The sequence below is a fragment of the Scyliorhinus torazame genome, chromosome 17, assembly GCF_047496885.1.
Source record: "Scyliorhinus torazame isolate Kashiwa2021f chromosome 17, sScyTor2.1, whole genome shotgun sequence".
In the NCBI taxonomy this organism is placed as follows: domain Eukaryota; kingdom Metazoa; phylum Chordata; class Chondrichthyes; order Carcharhiniformes; family Scyliorhinidae; genus Scyliorhinus; species Scyliorhinus torazame.
The window spans coordinates 20,728,300-20,747,096 of NC_092723.1; the positions used below are offsets into that span (position 1 = coordinate 20,728,300).

General features: G+C 47.1%; 1 protein-coding gene across 6 annotated transcripts in view; it reads right to left on the reverse strand.

The window, feature by feature from the left end:
• LOC140393765 (suppressor of tumorigenicity 7 protein homolog) overlaps positions 1-18,797 on the reverse strand; it is a 221,064-nt gene that overhangs the window by 116,937 nt on the left and 85,330 nt on the right. For all 6 annotated transcript variants that reach the window (XM_072480157.1, XM_072480155.1, XM_072480156.1 and 3 more), the window contains 3 exons: positions 6,132-6,294; positions 3,796-3,850; positions 285-400 (listed from right to left, as the gene is read on the reverse strand). In XM_072480157.1, coding sequence (XP_072336258.1) covers positions 285-400; positions 3,796-3,850; positions 6,132-6,294 — 334 coding nt within the window. The remainder of the gene's footprint in view (positions 1-284; positions 401-3,795; positions 3,851-6,131; positions 6,295-18,797) is intronic.

Below are 18,797 nucleotides of genomic sequence, written 5' to 3' on the forward strand. Positions count from 1 at the left end.
AGAATCTGACTCGCAATCAATTTCTCATGTGAAAAGCATGCCTGCACAGGTGTGCAGAGCCAGCCTTGCATCCATTAAGCTGTTAGAGCCTTTAAAATACCCAGACTCTGAAACATTCTGAATAATTGCCCCTTCAACGACACACTCCAGCCAGTTGCTTTTTCTTTTTAAAAAAATACATTTCCTTTGTTAAACCACAAAGAAAAGAAAGTGTTTCGTTATGGCAATATAAATGCGCCCAAAATTCCCAACCAATTTCTCCACTGGTTAATCTGCAGACTCACCAGCATCTGCAGGTCTTGCATGATCTGTGTCGCATGTGAAAAAGGTTTGATGATCCTGTGCTGAAAGGTTCATGTCATAATATGTCAGAGGCTCTCTTCCTGTGACCCATGTGTACCTTCAGAAAAGGCAAAACGTGAGATTACTGAACAACATTTTATGCTGATCGGGCTGCAGTCAGAAAGGTTTTTCCCAGGTGTCACTTCTGCATCTGACAGGACCCGTTTATAGGCGGGACTTTCCCCCGCGTGCAGGTGCTGGAGGAGAAGTTCGGCCTGCCCCTGGGGAATGCATTCAGGTACCTCCAGGTTCGGGACTTTCTTAAAAAGCAGGTGGAGACATTTCCGCTGCTGCCCCGCGTAGGATACAGGACAGGGTTGTGTCTGGCATCTGGGTAGGGGAGGGGAAGGTGTCGGACATATATCAGGAGCTGCAGGAGGCGGAGGAAGCCTCAGTGGAGGAGTTGAAGAGCAAGTGGGAGGAAGAGCTGGGCGAGGAGCTGAATGAGGGCCTGTGGGCTGATGCCCTGGGCAGGGTAAATTCCTCCTCATCATGTGCCAGGCTCAGCTTAATTCAGTTTGAGGTGGTGCATCGGGCTCACATGACGACGGCGAGAATGAGTAAGTTCTTTGGGGTGGAGGACAGGTGCAAGAGATGTGCAGGGAGTCCGGCGAACCATGTCCGGCGCTTAAAGAATTCTGGCAGGGCTTTGCGAGGGCGATGTCTAGGATTTTGGCACTCAGGTGACGGCGAGTCCAGTAATAGTGATATTTGGGGTGTCAGAGGATCCGGGAGTGCAGGAAGCGAAAGAGGCCGAGGTACTGGCCTTTGCCTCCCTGGTAGCCCGGAGACGGATCTTGTTAATGTGGAGGGACTTGAAACCCCCGAGTGTGGAGACCAGGGTTAGCGATATGGCGGGGTTCCTCAGCCTGGAGCGAATAAAGTTCGCCTTGAGCGGGTCCTTGATGGGGTTCTCCCGGCGGTGGCAACCTCTCCTTGACGGAGAGTAATCCAGAGTCACAGGATAATGCTCTGCAGACATGGGTTCGAATCCTACCATGGCAAATGGTGAAATGTGAATTCAATAAAAATCTGAGATTTAAAAATCTAACGATGACCATTGTCAATTGTTGCAAAACCTCATCTGGTTCACCAACGTCGTTAAGGGAAGGAAATCTGCCATTCTTACTTGGTCTGACATATATGTAACTCCAGACCCACAGCAATGAAGTTAGAATAGAACCGCAGTCCCTACAGTGCAGAATGTGACCATTCAGCCCATCAAGTTTGCACCAATCCACTGAAAGAGCATCCTACCTAGGCCCATTCCCCGGGCCTATTCCTGCAGCCCCACCTATCCTACACATCTCTGGACCCTAAGGGGCAATTTAGCATGGCTAATCTACCTATCCTGCACATCTTGGTCTGTGGGAGGAAGCCGGAGCACCCAGAGGAAACCCATGCAGACACGGGGAGAAAGTACAAACTCCACACAGACAGACACCCAAGCCGGAACTGAACACAGGTCCTTTGTGCTATGAGGCAGCAGTGCTAACCACTGTGCCACCATGGTTGACTCTTAAATACCCACAGTTCAAGGGCAAGTAGGGATGAGCAATAAATGTTGGCCGAGCCAGCTACGTCCACATCCCAACAATTAATGAAAGGAAACAGATAATTAGATTAACTCTTTTCAGTGAGCTACAGCAAGACATAATAATGAACATTTTCTATACATCTAAGTATTGGTGTGTGGTCCATATTTATGCAAGAGAACTGTGAAAGTAGTATGGTTACAATATCTGTCTCAAACAAGTGATTGTTTTGTTACTGTTAATCAATTTTATGTTCATAGATTTGAGGGACAGCAATGCTGGGCAAAAGAACATTCTTGCACTTTGAATAACCCACATCAACATCAGGGGCTGGATTCTCCAAAAATGGGGCTATGTCCCCTCGCCGGCGTAAAAACGCTGGCGTTTCAACTCTTGACTTTCCTTTAAAAAGTCAAGAGCGATTCAGTTACCTGCTGGGGGTTAGCAGGGCCCCGGAGTGCTTCTTGGGCTCTCTGGCTATGGATATGGGCCCCCGCACTTCTGGTCGGGAGTCTGTGCATGCGCACGGTGGCGGCCGCGCCGTGCGTCATGGCGGACTCAGACCGCCATCGACAGTGTAGGCCCTCCTCCCGAGATGGCGCGTGCCTGTGGATCCGTGCCGCCCGATCGCTCCCCTGGCCATCCATGAGGCCTCCCCCGGGTGATCGATCCCCCCCCCCCCCCCCCCCGCCCCGAGTCCACAGCCGCCACCTGAGGTTCCCGATCGGCAATACGGGGTTAGAACCACGCAGTCGGGAACGCGCCAGTTTTGCCCGGAGAATTGCTGGGGGAGCCTCTGTCAATGGCCCCCCAGCCGTGCAGCGTAGTTTCGATTCCCGGGGACCGGAGTATCACGAAGCGGCGGCGGGCACAATTCCCGCGTAAACATTGATTCTCCGCCCCCGCGCCAAACGCAATTTCGGCATGAGGCTCCGGAGAATCCAGCCCCAGGTGTTCGAACATCAGGGGCGGGATTCTCCGACCCTCCACCGGGTTGGACAATCGCCGGGGGGCGTGGCGTGAATCCCGCCACGCCGCTCTGACGCCGGCTGCTGAATTCTCCGGCGGAGTCCTCGGGGGGGACACGGTGGCCTGGCCCGCGATCGGGGCCCACCGATCTGCAAGCGAGCCTGTACTGTGGGGCACTTTTCCCTCCGCGCCGGCCTCTGTAAGGCTCCGCCATGGCCTGCGCAGAGAAAAAAAAAACCTGCGCATGCGCAGAAAACACGCCGGCGGTTCTGCGCATGCACCAGAACCCGCCGGCAGTCCTGTGCATGCGCCAACTCGCGACAGCCAGCGGCGGCCCTTCGGCGCCAGTTGACGCGGCGTCAACCCCTCCAGCGCCAGCCTAGCCCCCAGAAGTGCGAGGATTCCGCAAGTTCCGGGCGGCCCGACGACGGAGTGATTCGCGCCGTTCTTGGCGTCGGTATGGGCCGCCCCGCCAATTGCGGGAGAATCCCGCCCCAGGTCTCCAAGTAAAACAAGTAAAGCTCCCTGTACACTGTCCCATTGAACACTCCAAGGACAAGTATAGCTTGGGGTTAGAGGGTAAAGTTCTCTCTACACTTTCCCTCCCAAAAGAAATCCCAGGGTAGGTGCAGCACGGGTTAAATTCAAGGGAACGGCACACACCACATACCGTCCCATCAAACACACGCAGGCAGGTGCAGTATGGATCTGTTTCAATAAAGTACCCCTACACCGTCATATCAAACACTCCCAATGTTTAGGGATTAATTTAAAGTGTCTGGATTACTAGTGACATCACCACTATGGCACCATCTCCCTGAAAGTTTAAACAGCTTGAGGCTATAGAAATTGGAGTCTTGTCTTTTCCCCCACCCTCCCTCCCCTCCACAGCCACACAGGCTTAATAAACTTTGCCTTAATCTCCACATAGTCACCAACACAGATGTACCTGCTGTATTCTGCTCCCCTGAAGAGATTCAGTGGATTTCGCCACACCTTACATTCTGTCAATACAAATTTAAAGATGTTAAATGTTACACGGTAAAATGCCGAATATGAAATTAGCCCAAGATGCATCTAATTGTAGTCTTAAAGATTCTCCACCAGTGATTGGTCAGAGCAATGGGTTAGCCATTTTTCTTTCACCTCTTAAATTTGGTTACAATCCAACTCAGATGATCAGATGAAAGCCTCTTTTTTTTTTCTGCTGACTGTCAGGGTCCAATGTGAATAGAATTTGGTCAATCCCAGTCCAATGTCTAATGGTCTGATGCACCTTAATTACAACAACAATCTCAATTTACAAAGCACCTTTAATAAAGCAAAACGTAAACAGAAGCATGACCAAAGCTGGCAATGAAGATATAATGAACTTTCAGCGTGCTAAGGAGAGACATGCAGGGTTCACTGTATTTTGGTTAGTCAAATGCTCATCACAAATCATTAATCATGAGTGTTAGAGGCGATCCAAATAATGGGGGAATGAACTTTGGACAAACAATCCAATCTCAGCTTTTTTTTTTTTTAAAATTGGGTGTGGGCAGTAGTTGGAAAATATTAAGAATTTTTGCTCCAGCAACTATTCAGATGCAGCTAACATCCTGAAAAAGACAGCAGTCACAGACTGAACTTCTGATCTCAACTCCTATCAGTTGAGACAAATTTCTCACTGCTTCCTATTTCTTTTGAACAGGGGGAGGATGTTAGAAGCAATAACATTGACCGAGAGCTGGAAACAGGTTTGCCTGACTGCCTCTCTGCACTTCCATGGACAGGCTTAACAAATGAGTTGAGAGAGAGAGAGAGAGAGAGAGAGAGAGAGAGTGAGAGAGAGTGAGAGAGAGAGAGAGAGAAAGAGAGAATGTACAGAAGGTCGTAACTGAAGACAGGCAGATTAAACGAAGAGCTTAAAAGCTATAGCCTGGCCATTCAATCAAGCTGCCCATCTCTAACCAGTCTTTTTTTATGGCTGCAGATCCATTAGTGCTTTTCAATCATAAGTTCAGGAGGTTTGACACTTTGATTGCTGAGTGTCCTTGTTCAATAAATCTCAATTAAGTATTTAAACTAATGCTTGCGAAGGTCATTTCATGGATTGATGCCAAAGACAGAAAAGAAATGTGACACCAACAATCATTTCAGACACAGAATGTCTTCTCTACTACTGATGTTCTGGACCTACGATCTGCATCACTCGATAACCAAGTGCAAGTTAGGTCCTTATTCAGCTCTTAGTCATGGTCAGGAAGAGATAACATAACAGAAAACGTTATTTCTGTGGAAAAATCATTCTCCCAGTGTTTGCATGGGTTTCACCCCCACAACCCAAAGATGGTGCAGGGTAGGTGAATTGGCCTCGCTAAATTGCCCCTTAATTGGAACAAAAGAATTGGGTACTCTAAATTTATTTTAGAAAAAAAAGATTCTGTGGCAAAATGCACAGCACAGAGTTTGTTACTCTGTGATGGAATTCCCAGCATACAGATGTGATTCTATTATGGGGGGGGGGGCTTAGCAAATAGTTCATCAAGTCGGCATTACTACGTTTCTCCACAACCAACTTTATGCAATCCCCTCCTTTTGCTTGCTCTCCTTTCTAAGTGTCATCCATTTCAAGCAACTTATAAAAATAATTTCTGTGAACTGTGTTTCAATAATGATTTGAGGCAGAAAATTCTCCATTCAAAACAGTAACCTCCCCGCCCGCTATCCGGGTGAAGAGGAAGAATCTCACTTGGCGAGTTGCTGCAGTGCAACCTCCAGACAGTGAGCATTACAGCAAATACATCGGACATTTACGTCAGACATATGGCACAGGAACAGGTCACTTGACACAAACAGTACATTTCACACACCAATTCAAACAACAAAATCGATTGTCTGCAAGGAGAATTCATCTCAAGGTAAGTTGAGAGAGTTGATTCAGGTAAATTGCTTACTGTCGTGAGGGCTTCAAATCACTGGGGATACCAGCTAACAGTGGATAAGTGAGAGGCCAGGCAGGGCAGAGTACCAGGGGCCAGGTAAGGTAGAGGGCCAGGAACGTACTTTATGTCTACTCCAGTAATTTATAAGATGCAGTTGTATATTATTCAAAGTTCACTAATGCTAAGTTTAACTAGAAGTAGTCGATAGCAGAAAACATTCCTCTCAAAAATCTAAAATGGAGGAAGTAGAAATCACTTGGCATGTAAATTGAACAATACTGTATCGAACATGCCCCTTGAAAGTTAAATCAATTTTGTTAAAGCAGAAGTAATCAAGAGTATCAATGGAAGTGATTACCTGATACATTTTGCCTGTTCGATTCAGCCTCTCCATTGCTGGCGGTAAAATGAACCGAGGGGGAATTATTATCCACTGCGCCAAGCAACGGACGCAAGTGGCTCACCGAGACCTGCTCAATGAAAGACGTGCCGTACTTCCGAAAATACCACCACTCAAATATCTGAAATGAGAAAAGAGACATATAGGAACTGAATCATTACCGAACAGTGCTGATTTATTCTGTGGATCAATAAGTTGATCTATCGACTTGGAGTCAGAAGAACAAAGCTCCTATTTGCACTCCAGAGACTTGAGCACTTAATCCAGGTTGATTCATGAAGGGCAAGTCTTGCCTCACAAATTTGATTGAATTCTTTGAGGAGGTAACTAAGTGTGTAGATGAAGGTAGAGCAGTTGATGTCGTATACATGGATTTCAGTAAGGCGTTTGATAAGGTTCCCCATGGTCGGCTCATGAAGAAAGTAAGGAGGTGTGGGATAGAGGGAAATTTGGCCAATTGGATAAGTAACTGGCTATCACATAGAAGACAGAGGGTGGTGGTGGATGGAAAATGTTCAGACTGGAGACCAGTTACCAGCAGTGTATCACAGGGATCAGTGCTGAGTCCACTGCTATTTGTGATTTTTATAAATGACTTGGAGGAGGGGGCTGAAGGGTGGGTCAGTAAATTTGCTGATGACACCAAGATTGGTGGAGTAGTGGATGAGGTGGAGGGCTGTTGTAGGCTGCAAAGAGACATTAATAGGATGCAGAGCTGGGCCGAAAAATGTTGGAGTTTAACCCTGATAGGAGCGAGGTGATTCATTTTGGTAGGACAAATTTGAATGTGGATTACTAGGTCAACGGCAGGGTTCTGAGGAACGTGGAGGAACAGAGAGATCTTGGGGTTCATGTCCACAGATCTCGGAAGGTTGCCACTCAAGTGGATAGAGCCGTGAAGAAGGTCTATAGTGTGTTAGTGTTTATCATGGATCATAGAATTTACAGTGCAGAAGGAGGCCATTCGGCCCATCGAGTCTGCACCGGTTCTTGGAAAGAGCACCCTACCCAGGGTCCACACCTCCACTCTATCCCCATAACCGAGTAACCTCACCCAACACCAAGGGCAACTTTGGACACGAAGGGCAACTTTGGACACTAAGGGCAATTTAGCATGGCCAATTCACCTAACTTGCACATCTTTGGACTGTTGGAGGAAACCGGAGCACCCGGAGGAAACCCACGCACACACGTGGAGAATGTGCAGACTCCGCACAGACAGTAACCCAAGCTGAGAATCGAACCTGGGACCCTGGAGCTGTGAAGCAATTGTGCTAACCACAATGTTACCGTGCTGCCCAAACAGGGGGCTTGAGTTTAAGAGCCGTGGGGTTATGCTGCAACTGTACAGGACCCGGGTGAGACCACATTTGGAGTATTGTGTGCAGTTCTGGTCACCTCACTATAGGAAGGATGTGGAAGCATTGGAAAGGGTGCAAAGGAGATTTACCAGGATGGTGCCTGGTTCGCAGGATAGGTCTTATGAGGAAAGGTTGAGGGAGCTAGGGCTTTTCTCATTGGAGCGAAGGAGGATGAGAGGCGACTTAATAGAGGTTTATAAGATGATGAGGGGGACAGAGTTGACGTTCAGAGACTATTTCCTTGGGTGGATGTAGCTATTACAAGGGGGCATAACTATAAGGTTTGGGGTGGGAGATATAGGAGGGATGTCCGAGGTAGGTTCTTTACTCAGAGAGTGGTTAGAGTGTGGAATGGACTGCCTGCTGTGATAGTGGAGTCGGACACTTTAGGAATTTTCAAGCGGTTACTGGACAGGCACATGGAGCACACCAGAATGACAGGGAGTGGGATAGCTTGATCTTGGTTTCAGACAAAGCTCGGCACAACATTGAGGGCCGAAGGGCCTGTTTTGTGCTGTACTGTTCTGTGCTGTACTGTTCTATGATACTCCCAGTGCAGCACTAAGGGGTTTTGCACTGCTGGGGGTACTGTCTTTCGATTAGTCGTCAAACTGAAAGCATGTTTGCCTTCTCAAGTGAATGTAAAAGATCCCACGTCAGTATTTCAAACAACAGCAGGGGAGTTCTCCCTGTACCCTTGTTAATACTTATCCCTGAAATAACATCATTCTTACACATAATCTGGTTGTCACATTGCTGTTCATGCGAGCTTACTGTGCATAAATTGGCTGCCACATTTCCTATGTAATAGCAGTGCAATAACTTCAAAAGTTAATCACTGGCTGTAATTTCTGGATGTCCCGAGGTTGGGAAACTCCTACAGCAAAACAAGGTTTTTTCGTGTTGTTTTCAAAATAGAGGAAGCTCAGTCAGTTTGTATCAATCTCGTCTAATCACATTCCATTAGTTTCTTTTCAAGACCAGGAGAAAATAAGCTTTTACATAATCTCCTCTTATCAATTCGCAAGACCCCCCGCTCTCTTCTTTCTTCACTCACACCCAATCACCTTCCCAACCCACAGAATGCTAAACTGTGGGCTCTCCAACATCCAGACTAGTATGGCAGGGGGGTGGGCACGGGAGCAATAGGTCAGAAGGTGAGAGCATTGAGGGAGAACTAGGGAATAGGGACAGTGTGGCTCTGAGGCAGAGCAGACAGGGAGAAGTTGCGGAACACAGCGGGTCTGGTGGCCTGAAGTGCATATGTTTTAATGCAAGAAGTATTACGGGTAAGGCAGATGAACTTAGAGCTTGGATTAGTACTTGGAACTATGATGTTGTTGCCATTACAGAGACCTGGTTGAGGGAAGGGCAGGATTGGCAGCTAAACGTTCCAGGATTTAGATGTTTCAGGCGGGATAGAGGGGGATGTAAAAGGGGAGGTGGAGTTGCGCTACTGGTTAGGGAGAATATCACAGCTGTACTGCGAGAGGACACCTCAGAGGGCAGTGAGGCTATATGGGTAGAGATCAGGAATAAGAAGGGTGCAGTCACAATGTTGGGGGTTTACTACAGGCCTCCCAACAGCCAGCGGGAGATAGAGGAGCAGATAGGTAGACAGATTTTGGAAAAGAGTAAAAACAGGGTTGTGGTGATGGGAGACTTCAACTTCCCCAATATTGACTGGGACTCACTTAGTGCCAGGGGCTTAGACGGGGCGGAGTTTGTAAGGAGCATCCAGGAGGGCTTCTTAAAACAATATGTAGACAGTCCAACTAGGGAAGGGGCGGTACTGGACCTGGTATTGGGGAATGAGCCCGGCCAGGTGGTAGATGTTTCAGTAGGGGAGCATTTCGGTAACAGTGACCACAATTCAGTAAGTTTTAAAGTACTGGTGGACAAGGATAAGAGTGGTCCTAGGATGAATGTGCTAAATTGGGGGAAGGCTAATTATAACAATATTAGGCGGGAACTGAAGAACATAGATTGGGGGCGGATGTTTGAGGGCAAATCAACATCTGACATGTGGGAGGCTTTCAAGGGGCAGTTGAAAGGAATTCAGGACCGGCATGTTCCTGTGAGGAAGAAGGATAAATACGGCAATTTTCGGGAACCTTGGATGACGAGAGATATTGTAGGCCACGTCAAAAAGAAAAAGGAGGCATTTGTCAGGGCTAAAAGGCTGGGAACAGACGAAGCCTGCGAGGAATATAAGGAAAGTAGGAAGGAACTTAAGCAAGGAGTCAGGAGGGCTAGAAGGGGGTCACGAAAAGTCATTGGCAAATAGGGTTAAGGAAAATCCCAAGGCTTTTTACACGTACATAAAAATCAAGAGGGTAGCCAGGGAAAGGGTTGGCCCACTGAAGGATAGGCAAGGGAATCTATGTGTGGAGCCAGAGGAAATGGGCGAGGTATTAAATGAATACTTTGCATCAGTATTCACCAAAGAGAAGGAATTGGTAGATGTTGAGTCTGGAGAAGGGTATGTAGATAGCCTGGGTCACATTGAGATCCAAAAAGACGAGGTGTTGGGTGTCTTAAAAAATATTAAGGTAGATAAGTCCCCAGGGCCTGATGGGATCTACCCCAGAATACTGAAGGAGGCTGGAGAGGAAATTGCTGAGGCCTTGACAGAAATCTTTGGATCCTCGCTGTCTTCAGGGGATGTCCCGGAGGACTGGAGAATAGCCAATGTTGTTCCTCTGTTTAAGAAGGGTAGCAAGGATAATCCCGGGAACTACAGGCCGGTGAGCCTTACTTCAGTGGTAGGGAAATTACTGGAGAGAATTCTTCGAGACAGGATCTACTCACATTTGGAAGCAAATGGACGTATTAGTGATTGGCAGCACGGTTTTGTGAAGGGGAGGTTGTGTCTCACTAACTTGATAGAGTTTTTCGAGGAGGTCACTAAGATGATTGATGCAGGTAGGGCAGTGGATGTTGTCTCTATGGACTTCAGTAAGACCTTCGACAAGGTCCCTCATGGTAGACTAGTACAAAAGGTGAAGTCACACGGGATCAGGGGTGAGCTGGCAAGGTGGATACAGAACTGGCTAGGCCATAGAAGGCAGAGAGTAGCAATGGAAGGGTGCTTTTCTCATTGGAGGGCTGTGACCAGTGGTGTTCCACAGGGATCAGTGCTGGGACCTTTGCTCTTTGTAGTATATATAAATGATTTGGAGGAAAATGTAACTGGTCTGATTAGTAAGTTTGCAGACGACACAAAGGTTGGTGGAATTGCGGATAGCGATGAGGACTGTCGGAGGATACAGCAGGATTTAGATTGTTTGGAGACTTGGGCGGAGAGATGGCAGATGGAGTTTAATCCGGACAAATGTGAGGTAATGCATTTTGGAAGGTCTAATGCAGGTAGGGAATATACAATGAATGGTAGAACCCTCAAGAGTATTGAAAGTCAAAGAGATCTAGGAGTACAGGTCCACAGGTCATTGAAAGGGGCAACACAGGTGGAGAAGGTAGTCAAGAAGGCATACGGCATGCTTGCCTTCATTGGCCGGGGCATTGAGTATAAGAATTGGCAAGTCATGTTGCAGCTGTATAGAACCTTAGTTAGGCCACACTTGGAGTATAGTGTTCAATTCTGGTCGCCACACTACCAGAAGGATGTGGAGGCTTTAGAGAGGGTGCAGAAGAGATTTACCAGAATGTTGCCTGGTATGGAGGGCATTAGCTATGAGGAGCGGTTGAATAAACTCGGTTTGTTCTCACTGGAACGAAGGAGGTTGAGGGGAGACCTGATAGAGGTATACAAAATTATGAGGGGCATAGACAGAGTGGATAGTCAGAGGCTTTTCCCCAGGGTAGAGGGGTCAATTACTAGGGGCATAGGTTTAAGATGAGAGGGGCAAGGTTTAGAGTAGATGTACGAGGCAAGTTTTTTACGCAGAGGGTAGTGGGTGCCTGGAACTCGCTACCGGAGGAGGTGGTGGAAGCAGGGACGATAGTGACATTTAAGGGGCATCTTGACAAATACATGAATAGGATGGGAATAGAGGGATACGGACCCAGGAAGTGTAGAAGATTGTAGTTTAGTCGGGCAGCATGGTCGGCACGGGCTTGGAGGGCCGAAGGGCCTGTTCCTGTGCTGTACATTTCTTTGTTCTTTGTTCAGACAGTTTTTGACATATTTGTGCCTGGACACATGTAAAAGCCTTTAAGAGGTCTTAACACAGACAGTGTGTGTGTGTGGGAGGGCGGAGAACTCACAGCTGAGACCAGTACACTCCACATTCACCAGTCACAGATGTTTACAGCATGGAAACAGGCCCTTCGGCCCAGCTTGTCCATTCGCCCAGTTTTTAATCACTAAGCTATTTCCACTTGCCCGCATTTGGCCCATATCCCTCTGTACCCACCCTGCCCTGTAACTGTCTAACTGCTTTTTAAAAGACAAAATCGTACCCGCCTCTACCACTGCCTTTGGCAGCCCGTTCCAGTTGCTCACCACCCTATGTGTGAAAAAATTCCCCTCTGGTCTCTTTTGTATCTCTCCCCTCTCACCATAAACCTATGCCCTCTAGTTCTGGACTCCTCCGTCTTCGGGAAAAGATGTCGATTATCTACCTTATCTATGCTCCTCATTATTTTATAGAACTCGATAAGTTCACCCCTAAGCCTCCTAGGCTCCAGGGAAAAGAGACCCAGCCTATCCAGCCTCTCCTTATAACTCAGACCATAAAGTCCTGGTAGCACCCTCGTAAATCTCTTCTGCACTCTTTCAAGTTTAACAATATCCTTCCTATAATAGGGTGACCAGAACTGAACACAGTAGACCTAGGGGGCGATTCTCCGAGCCCCGCGCGGGCCGGAGAATCGCAGCAACTGTGCCGCGACGCCCCGAAGCTGGCGCGCGATTCTCCGAAGTGTGGAGAATCGCCGCCATTTGCGCCGGCGCGTTTGCCGCGGGCCGCTGGAATCAGCGGGGCCGCCGATTCTCCAGCCCGGATAGGCCAAGCGGCCACGCGGATACGACAGAGTCCCACCGGCACCATTCACCCCTGGTCGCTGCCGGCGAGAACTCTGCGCGACTGGTCGGAGGGCGACCTGTTGGGGGGGGGGAGAACATAGAAAAAAACATAGAACATAGAAAAATACAGCGCAGAACAGGCCCTTCGGCCCACGATGTTGTGCCAAACCTTTGTCCTAGATTAATCATAGATTATCACTGAATTTACAGTGTGGAAGGAGGCCATTCGGCTCTTGGAAAGAGCACCCTACCCAAAGTCAACACCTCCACCCAACACTAAGGGCAATTTTGGACACCAAGGGCAATTTATCATGGCCAATCCACCAAATCTGCACATCTTTGGGCTGTGGGAGGAAACCGGAGCACCTGGAGAAAACCCACACAGACACAGGGAGGATGTGCAGACTCCGCACAGACAGTGACCCAAGCCGGAATCGAACCCGGGACCCTGGAGCTGTGAAGCAATTGTGCTATCCACAATGCTACCGTGCTGCCCTTTAGAACAAATAAATCTATTTTACCGTAATCCATGTACCTATCCAATAGCTGCTTGAAGGTCCCTAACGTTTCCGACTCAACTACTTCCACAGGCAGTGCATTCCATGCCCCCACTACTCTCTGGGTAAAGAACCTACCTCTGACATCCCCCTTATATCTTCCACCATTCACCTTCTATTTATGTCCCCTTGTAATAGATTGTTCAACCCGGGGGAAAAGTCTCTGACTGTTCATTCCCTCTGTTAATGAACGCGAGCACACCATAGGCCTTCTTCACAGCTCTATCCACTTGAGTGGCAACTTTCAAAGGGGGGCTCCTTCACCTGGGGGGGGGGGGCCTCCGATGGGGTCTGGCCCACGATCAGGGCCCACCAATCGGCGGGCCGGCCTCTCTCCCCCCCCGGGCCTACTTTCTGGCGCGGCCGGCCCCTGAACACCGACACCATGTTGAGTCAGGGCCGGCGCGCTAAAGAAGTCCTCCACGCATGCGCAGGTTGGCGCGGCCCAACTGCGCATGCGCGGGTCGGCGCAGCACCCATCTGGCGTCACAAAAGGAGGTTGGAGTGGCGTGAATCGCTCCAGCGCCGTGCTGGCCCCCTATGGGGGCCAGAATCAGTCGTACCCAGGCCTGATTCACGCTGTCGTGAAACGCGACGGCCCGAACACTTGGGCTCCATATTGGAGAATCGCCCCCAAAGAATTTACATGCAGAAGGAGGCCATTCGGCCCATCGAGTCTGCATCGGCCCTTGGAAAGAACACCCTACCTAAGCCCACACCTCTACCCTATCCAAGCCCACACCTCCACCCTATCCCCATAACCCAGTAACCCCACCTAACCTTTTTGTACACTAAGGGCAATTTAGCATGGTCAATCCACCAAATCAGGAAGAACGTGCAGACTCCACACAGATAGTGACCCAAGCTGGGAGTCGAACCTGGGACCCTAGAGCTGTGAAGCTACTGTGCCATCCACGTGTAGTCCATGTGTAGTCTTACCAATGTCTTGTACAACTTAACAAGTTGTCCCAACTCCTGTATTCAATCTTCTGCCCAATTAAACCTAGCATGCTGAATGCCTTCTTCACCACCCTGTCCACCTGAGACTCCATCTTGAAGGAGCTATGAACCTGTACCCATAGATCTCTTTGTTCTGGATTAACTTAGTAGGTCCTGGGGCAGCACGGTGGCGCAGTGGTTAGCACTGCAGCCTCACGATGCTGAGGTCCCAGGTTCGATCCTGGTCTGGGTCACTGTCCGTGTGGAGTTTGCACATTCTCCCAGTGTTTGCGTGGGTTTCGCCCCCACAACCCAAAGACGTGTAGGCTAGGTGGATTGGATACGTTAAATTGCCCCTTAATTGGCAAAAATTAATTGGGTACACTAAATTTATTTTTTAAAACCGAGTAGGTCCTGCCCAGATTTTATCTACCAAAATGGATCACCTCACATTATCCAAATTAAACTCCATCTGCCATTCATCCGTCCACTAGCCCAATTGGTCAAGATCCTGTTGCAATCTTATATAACCTTCTTCACTATCCACTATGCCACCAATCTTGGTGTCATCTGCAAACTTACTAACCATGCCTCCTACATTATCCCTGAGGCACATCGCTGTGACAGGCCTCCAGTTTGAAAAACAACCCTCCACAACGTCCCTTTGGCTTCTGTCACCAAGCCAATTTTGTATCCAATTGGCTACCTCACCCTGGATTATGTGAAATTTAACCTTTTACAATAATCTACCATGCGGTATCTTGTCAAAGGCCTTTCTGAAGTCCATGTAGACAATGTCAACCCCACTGCCCTCATCTACCTTTTTGGTTATCCCTTCCAAAAACTTAATCAAATTTGTGAGACATGACTTTCCCCTTACAAAGCTATGTGGACTTTCCCTAATTACCCCTTGCCTGTCTAAATGTCTGTAGATCCTGTCCCTCAGAATATCTAACTATTTACCCACTACAGAAAGCTCACCGGTCTGTAGTTCCCATGCTTATCCCTACAGCCCTACTTAAACAAGGGCACAACATTTGCTACCCTCCAATCTTCAGGCAACTCTCCTGTGGCTATCGATGATTCAAATATCTCAGCTAGGGGGCTGGACAATTTCCTCCCTCGCCCCCCACAACGTCCTGGGATACATTTCATCAGGTCCCAGGGATTTATTTATCTTGATGCGCTTTAATACCTCCAGCACCTCCTTCTCTGTAATATGTACACTCCTCAAGGCATCTCTTTTTATTTCCCCAATTTCCCTAACATTCGCACCTTTCTCAACAGTAAATACTGACGAGAAATATTCATTTAGGACCTCTCCCCATCCCTTGTGGATCCGCACATCGATGACCTTGTTTATCCTCAAGAGGCACTGACCCCTCCCTAGTCACCCTTTTACCCTTTATGTATCTGTGGAAGCTCTTTGGATTTTCCTTTGCCTCATCTGCCAAGACAATCTCATGTCCCCTTTTTGCCCTCCTGATTTCGCTCTTAAATTTTTGAGCAAGAGTTGCCAGTCATGACTTCAACTGGCTGAGCCCCGAGCTCTGGGATCCTTTCCGGAGCCTCTCCACCCCTTTGCCTCTCTCTCTCCTTGATACTAAAGTATTGAGAGAAACAGGGCAGCTCGGTTGGCTATGTGTTACACCTCAGTATGTGGCAAGCCAATTATCACCTCAATGTGAGTCACCATCAGGGGTTGCTCGCTACATTTGAAAAGCACCTGGTTAGAAAAAAAAACTGGCAAGAGCCTGAGGGAAAGATGACCAGCAGACAGGACAGCAACAAAAGAAAAGGAGCAACACATTTTTTTTTAAAAACGAAAAAACAATCAAAGGTTCATGGCAAATTAACTTTGTAACCTTGGCTGCCTGCATTTTACATATTTCCTCATTGCATAGGAGAACAAACTTGATGCAAAAGCAACAAAAAGATCTGTTTGTCCATGTCAAACGTTCATGTTGAACATCCATCCGGGTGCTGGTTTCAGCATATGTCCAGATGAATCCTTTGCAAAATGCTCAGCTTTCCTCGGTCACAGTTCCCATTGCACAGTTTTAAACCTTTAACTTGTCATGATCTGCCCAGTGATTCTGGACATCATCACAGTTGAAATAAAATGCATCTGGCATGGTTTAAAAAAGTACGGATTTTAAAAAGTAGTTCTGAAAGAACACATCAGTTACAAGGTAATTTGTTTGAGGTAATGTCCATGGGGGCGAGTACCACACGGATTCTTTTAAAATAATTTGTGGAGATGATTTCAAAACATGGTTGTGATGAATTTGCATGAGCATTCCGTATGCTGCTTGGCAGAGAAGGATACAGAGAGTGTGACTAAAGAGCTGTTTTCTCAGCCTTACAATCCACAGAACACAGGCGCCTCCTGTTGGTCGGTATGAAATTTGCAAAGATCGCTCTTCCTGAGCAGGTGAATCAGGATCATGTTTAAACTTTCCCGAGGACAGATTTCAGAGTATACAAAACGAGCAATCAGAGGTCATGGCATCTGCTTGAATCTAACCTCGCACTGAAGGTTCAGGTGCAGAGAACTGACTGTCTTCAAATTAATTTCAACACAAATGGAAACAAACTGTTGTTCTGGTCTTTATTCCATGTATAATTCTAGAGGCAGGACAATCTAATAGTTCAGCAAAATTGTCACCTCACCAGCCCCATGCCATTGTCTTTAGAGAATCATTAGATACAAGAGTAATGATCAATGACTGGAAGCAAGTTAATACAACACCAATCTTTAAAAGTGTCCGACAGACCACCAGCAAATTACAGATCAGGGATGCAATACCGCCCATCAGCATTCTTGTAGTGTCTTCAACGCAGCAAAATGTACGAGGTGGAATTTGTCACAGAGTGGTAATAGGACAGATGACCAAAAGCTTGGTCAAAGGGATAGCTTTTCATCAATTACTTTTTGGAGACAGAAGAGGGAATTCCAGAGCTTAGGCCTTCAGCAGCTGAAAGCACAGTCGCCAATGGTGAAGTGATATAAATCAGCAAGGCCACAATTGGAAGTGCTGGTGTCTTGGAAGGTTGTAGGGTGGAAGGTCACAGAAATAGGGAGGGGCAAAGTCATGAAGGCATCAAAACACATGGATAAGAGTTCAAAATAAAACAAAGCATTGTTCGAGCAGGAGCTAATTCAGATCAGCTACCACAGTGGGTAACGAATGAATTAGACTTGGTACGAGTTGTTGTGACTGCGCACGCAAGCACGCGCACGCGCACATCTTTGGCCCATCGGAAAACATTTTGAAAAAGGATAAAGTTTAAAGGGTCATGATGCTGTTGATCTGGTGTTCCTGCATGCAAAGGTTGATCGCTGGTCACAGTAGTTGCTTCGAAGTACTTTCCAAAGGAGTTTATATCCAGAAGAGGACAGAGTGAGATCAATGTCCTTGAGATCTCTCTCTCGTCTTAGCTTCTCAGGTTTCAAAATACAGACAAGTTATGTTGAGATGAGGATTTCCAGCTGGATACTGATAACTAAACTGAATTTCAGACAAGGTAGGGTGAGAACAAGTAGGCAACCTCCTCCTTTTAAGTTTATTTCCAAATCGAGTCAAAAAAATAAGTTCAAAACAGAAAATCATCTCAGTCAGGAGGTCTCCAAAAGCTCACCGGGGTCTCCCAGCCTTAGAAAAGAGTATTTTATTCCAGCAATTAAAGAATATAGTCATTTAGCTGAAGTGACTTCTTGGTAACGGCAGTTTCCTTACAGTAAAAGTGAATTTAGCACCTTTTTTAAAAAAAAATGTCAGTTACCAAGAAGGCGTCCAAAAATTCAATGTTGTTCTTGGAGATATGTATTCATAACACAAGTTAGGATCAGGATAGGGATCAGGGCAGTAGACTTTTAGGTTGAGCTCAAGTTTATGGCATAATATCGGAATATTTTACAAGATAGAGAGGCGATACAATGAAACAAGGGTGAGTTAACAAGGATTTACAAGTGGGAGATTACAATGAAGTTCTTGCAGAAAATGGTGGTCCACCACAGTTTACGGTATACAAATAATTTGGAGCTGACGACACCAACATTTGTTTGCAGCAAATTGTCAAACAATAGAGATCAGGGAATGACAGCGGTGGGAATGGCAGCAGGCGCAAATGTCATTGGACTCATGATCTAAAGACTTGGGTTAATGCTCTGGTGACACCAAGTTCAAATCTCGTCATGGCAATTAATAAATCTGGAATTAAAAGCTGGTCGCAGTAATAATGATCATGAAACTACTAGATTGTCATAAAAAACAATCTGGTTCACAAATGCTAACCTGGTGTGGTATGGTCTATATGTGACTCCAAAACCACAACAGTGTCGTTGACTTCCAAGTGCCCAGCAAGCATCAGATCACTACAGAAAAATTAATCACTGTAGGCACACCGTGCCAAGCCGATCCTTCAAAATTCTCAGCATTAATATCTGGGGTTTATACCAAAACTGGGAGAGTTGTTTTAGACTGATCAAGCAACAGCTTGGCACAATCATACCTTACTGCTGTTGCCCCAGACTCCTCCACACCAGTAAAGCATTGGATACAGTAACGGTTATAGGCCCTGACAATATCCCAGGAGTACTGAAGACTTGAGCTCCAGAACTAGCTGCACCACTAGCCAAGTTGTTCCAGTACAACTGGCACCTATCCAACAATGAGGACCTGAAAAAGTCTTGTCCACAAAAAGGACAAATTATCACCCCATTAATCTAATTTCCAATCATCAACAAATGAAACAAGATGTCATTGACAGTGCTATC